Raw genomic sequence first — 3674 nt, 5'->3', positions numbered from 1 at the left:
CATTCTTTTTTTGTGATCAAAAGGGGGAGCAGAGCGTATATTTATATTATAGTATATATTTATATATTTATTATATATATTGTATTTGTATATACTGTATAGAAATACTGTAATTTCTTAATTTTTTTGATATCTTGAAGCACTTGCTAATCTTGAAGCACTTGCTATTCAAATAAAAAAATAATTACTTTGATAAACCATTCCAGTTTCATTTATTTACATTTCTCAGACAAACAAGGAAATAGAATGAAATGAATAATAAAGCAGTTATAATAAAGACAAAGAAAATGATTAATTACCACTTGTATCGGGGTTATCAATGACCCGTGTTAGATTGATATTTCAATTTTGTAGAACTTCAGGGTCAAGGTCCAGCAGTCTTACTTCCATCCAAGTAAATCTACAAGTAAGCTAGTGACCACTGTCCCTGTTGTTGGTGAGCTGTTGTTTTTGTTTACTCTAACTCTATGTGTGTTGTTTGTTCCCTTGCATTCTCCCCTCTTAATTCTCCCCAACGTTGTACTAATCGGAGACAATGCCCTTCGGCTGGGCGATGAGGTGACCCCCCCCCCCCCCCCCCTTGATTGGTGCACACGTCTGGTCAGCCCTGAATCAAAAGCTGTAACTTCATACTGAATATGCATTTCAATGGACAATGATGGAAATTAATTAACTTATATGCTTGTCATAAAACTGCCCTGTAGTTTGTGAGGTTAGCTGCCGACAGAGAGACAGGTGGACAGAACCAACCTGATAGGAGATAATTATTATATTATATATAGTGTAGAGGCAAAAACCAACATTCGTCTCTATGTGGGGGAATGGTATCCAACAAACAGTAAAGTAGCAACGGAGAATGAGACACTAGTCTATTAACATTATATCATATCATCAACAGTGTATATTTGCATATCGTATATGTCACAAATGTAACAGTACTATATATGTCATGCATGTCCCTATGTGCCTTTAAATAAAACAGAATAACAAGGTTAGCCTGTAGGCCTACCTATATGGTTATCGTATTTAACGTGTGGATATTTACGTAGCTTAACATGTAGGCCTACATTTGAACTCGATAGGCCCTACAAGTAGGCCTAGGCATATGTTATTTTCTTTTAGGACATGTATAATGATTTTAGGCCCAACAGTTAGGCTATGGTGTATAGGCCTAGTGTTCAAACACCATCTTTATAACCAAAAAAGTACAAAAGGACATTACAACATGTCTTCCTGCCAATGCACAGAACCTGATGGTGAGACAAAGTATTGTTTCAGTGTGTCGCGCTGCTCCTTTGCAGTTCTGTTGGCATTCCGATCCCTGCTAGCAGGCACTGATGCCAGGGCGGCATCACTGCGCCAGCTCCCAGGGATGATGTGGTGGTCCTCATCCTCCGTGTCGACCAGAGCAGGGGGGATGTAGGTGTCTGTGGCCTGGGCTCGTAGGTAGTTGTGCAGGGAGAGAGCAGCCAGGGTTATCTGGGACACTGTATCTGGTTCTAGGGGAATGATGGTGAGAAAGACTCGCCATTTGTTGGCAAGTATGCCAAACGCATTCTCTACAACACGCCTCGCTCTTGACAGTCTGTAGTTGTAGACACGCTGGTCATGGTCAAGCTGTCTGAAGGGGTATGGCTTCATCAGGTGTGTGTGGAGCGGAAAAGCCTCGTCTGCAATGAACATGAAAGGGGTGACTACATCTGTACCTGGCAGACTTTGGGCTGGCGGGACATTTAACTGGTTGCTGTCCAATGCCTTTTTCAGGTCACAGTGGGCATAAACACCTCCATCAGACACTCTGCCCTGGGTTCCAATATTCGCATAGAGGAAACGATAATTGGCGTCTACAACAGCCATCAGGACCACAGAGAAACGAGACTTGTAGTTCCTGAAGGTGCTCCCACTGTTGCCTGGTGGGCGGATGGTGATGTGTTTTCCATCTATGGCTCCGAGACAGTGAGGGAATTGCCAATTCTCCTGGAAGCCACTGGCCACTGCTCTCCACTCAGCCTCTGTAGTCGGTGTCTACACAAACAGACAGACAGACTGCATCAGAACAGTGACATGAATCTATCAATATTTATCTGATCTAGGTATGATTGTCCCATATGTTACATTCTAGCTGCTTCTAAATGGATCTTACCGTCAGGTGATCCTTCTTCAGGACCTGGTGCAACACCTTGCATGTCTCCTTGACAATCACACCAACAGTGCTCTGTCCAATACGGTACTGGAAGCTCAGGGAAGTGAACGACTCTCCTGTCAGCATGGAGAATGATTGTAGAATATCATTTATGTATGCGCGTCGACAAATAAATGTGCCAAACTGCAGCATATCAGAACTATTAGACTGACACATTCTATAGTTACATTCTGGTCACCGCGGATACACTGTAGCCTGAGTTCACTTGGGTTTACCCTCCACTACAACCCCTGATTATTACCTGTTGCTAAGTATCGCAGTGTGATGGACAGTCTCTCTCTGGCAGTGATCGCTCTCCTCATCTGGGTGTCTGCTTTGGAGATATAAGGAGCCACCAGCTGTAGCAGATGATCGAACTGTTCCACATCCATGCGGAGTAGACTTCTGAATCCACTTCGATCATCTGTCTAGAAGTACAACAGGCAGACTTTAATGGGTGCATTGAGAACAACACAAGCTAGCAGTGAGGTAAACAAGCTCAACATTCATTAGGAGGGTACGACACATGTAGCGTTAGCATGCTGACGTTAGTATCTAGAAGTACAACAGGCAGACATTAATGAGTGCATTGGGAACAACACAAGCTAGCAGTGATAACAAGCTCAACATTCATTAGGAGGGTACGACACATGTAGCGTTAGCATGCTGACGTTAGTATCTAGAAGTACAACAGGCAGACATTAATGAGTGCATTGGGAACAACACAAGCTAGCAGTGATAACAAGCTCAACATTCATTAGGAGGCTACGACACATGTAGCGTTAGCATGCTGACGTTAATAACGTTACTTACCTCAAGTTCCATTTGCAGGACTGGCATTCCCAGTTGGCCTCTTTTCCCTAGCCACGACTTTGTTCTCTTTCTCTTTTTTTTAAATATAGCCGGCCTCTCTAGGCACATAAAAGCCACTATGGCAAGTGTTCGCTTCCTGGACATTGGCATGTTCACAGTCTGCTTCTTCTTCGTATCACGACCGTCTTGTTTACAACTCGTCAGGTTGACGCACACTGATGACACACAGGATAACGCTTTATGATGATGCTACGCTTTATTATGACGCTACGTAGTCTGCGTCGTAGCCTACGACTCTCATCGCACAGTGTACATGCATCAGATTGATGGTCGTACCCAAGATTATTCAATTTGTGTCGCACAGTGTGGCTTGCAAGGAACTTATAAGATGCAAAATATCTCCCAGTTAAGAGCGGGCATAAGGAAAATGTTGGGTCCCGAGGCTAGACCAGTTGAGAACCACTGATCTAACAAGATGCAACCAAGCAGGAATAGGCAAAGTGAAACACAGAAATGTAGAAATCGTTAGTCAAATAATGAAGGATACTTTTAATAAGGATACGACCAAGTGCTTCTTCAAACCAAGATGGAAGTGGAACAACACAGTCGTGAAATGAATTATGCTCATAAAAAATCAACCAATCACAAACAGGCATAGCCCTCAGCATGGCCTAGTCCA

The 3674-nt window shown here is 43.1% G+C and overlaps 1 protein-coding gene across 1 annotated transcript; it reads right to left on the bottom strand.

Moving 5' to 3' along the window:
- Positions 1-584: 584 nt before the first annotated feature.
- LOC311246351 (uncharacterized protein) lies at positions 585-3222 on the bottom strand. Its single transcript, XM_084336507.1, has 4 exons — positions 2996-3222; positions 2445-2610; positions 2144-2259; positions 585-2025 (listed from the first exon to the last, which is right to left on the bottom strand). The coding sequence occupies exons 1-4, from the start codon at positions 3143-3145 to the stop codon at positions 1219-1221; spliced, it is 1239 nt and encodes a 412-aa protein (XP_084192633.1). The 5' UTR covers positions 3146-3222; the 3' UTR covers positions 585-1218.
- Between the last annotated feature and the right edge of the window lie 452 nt (positions 3223-3674).

The sequence above is a fragment of the Notolepis coatsorum genome, assembly GCF_963971535.1.
Source record: "Notolepis coatsorum genome assembly, chromosome: 19".
NCBI lineage: Eukaryota > Metazoa > Chordata > Actinopteri > Aulopiformes > Paralepididae > Notolepis > Notolepis coatsorum.
This window is presented reverse-complemented; position numbering and strand designations above follow the sequence as displayed.

Excerpts from the sequence above, each read along its gene's own strand:
- LOC311246351 (XM_084336507.1), bottom strand. The coding sequence starts at position 3,145 with ATGCCAATGTCCAGGAAGCGAACACTTGCCATAGTGGCTTTTATGTGC. Across the intron at positions 2,260-2,444 it reads ACTGCGATACTTAGCAACAG|GAGAGTCGTTCACTTCCCTG; the intron begins GTAATAATCAGG and ends CCATGCTGACAG. Across the intron at positions 2,026-2,143 it reads TGAAGAAGGATCACCTGACG|ACACCGACTACAGAGGCTGA; the intron begins GTAAGATCCATT and ends CTGTTTGTGTAG.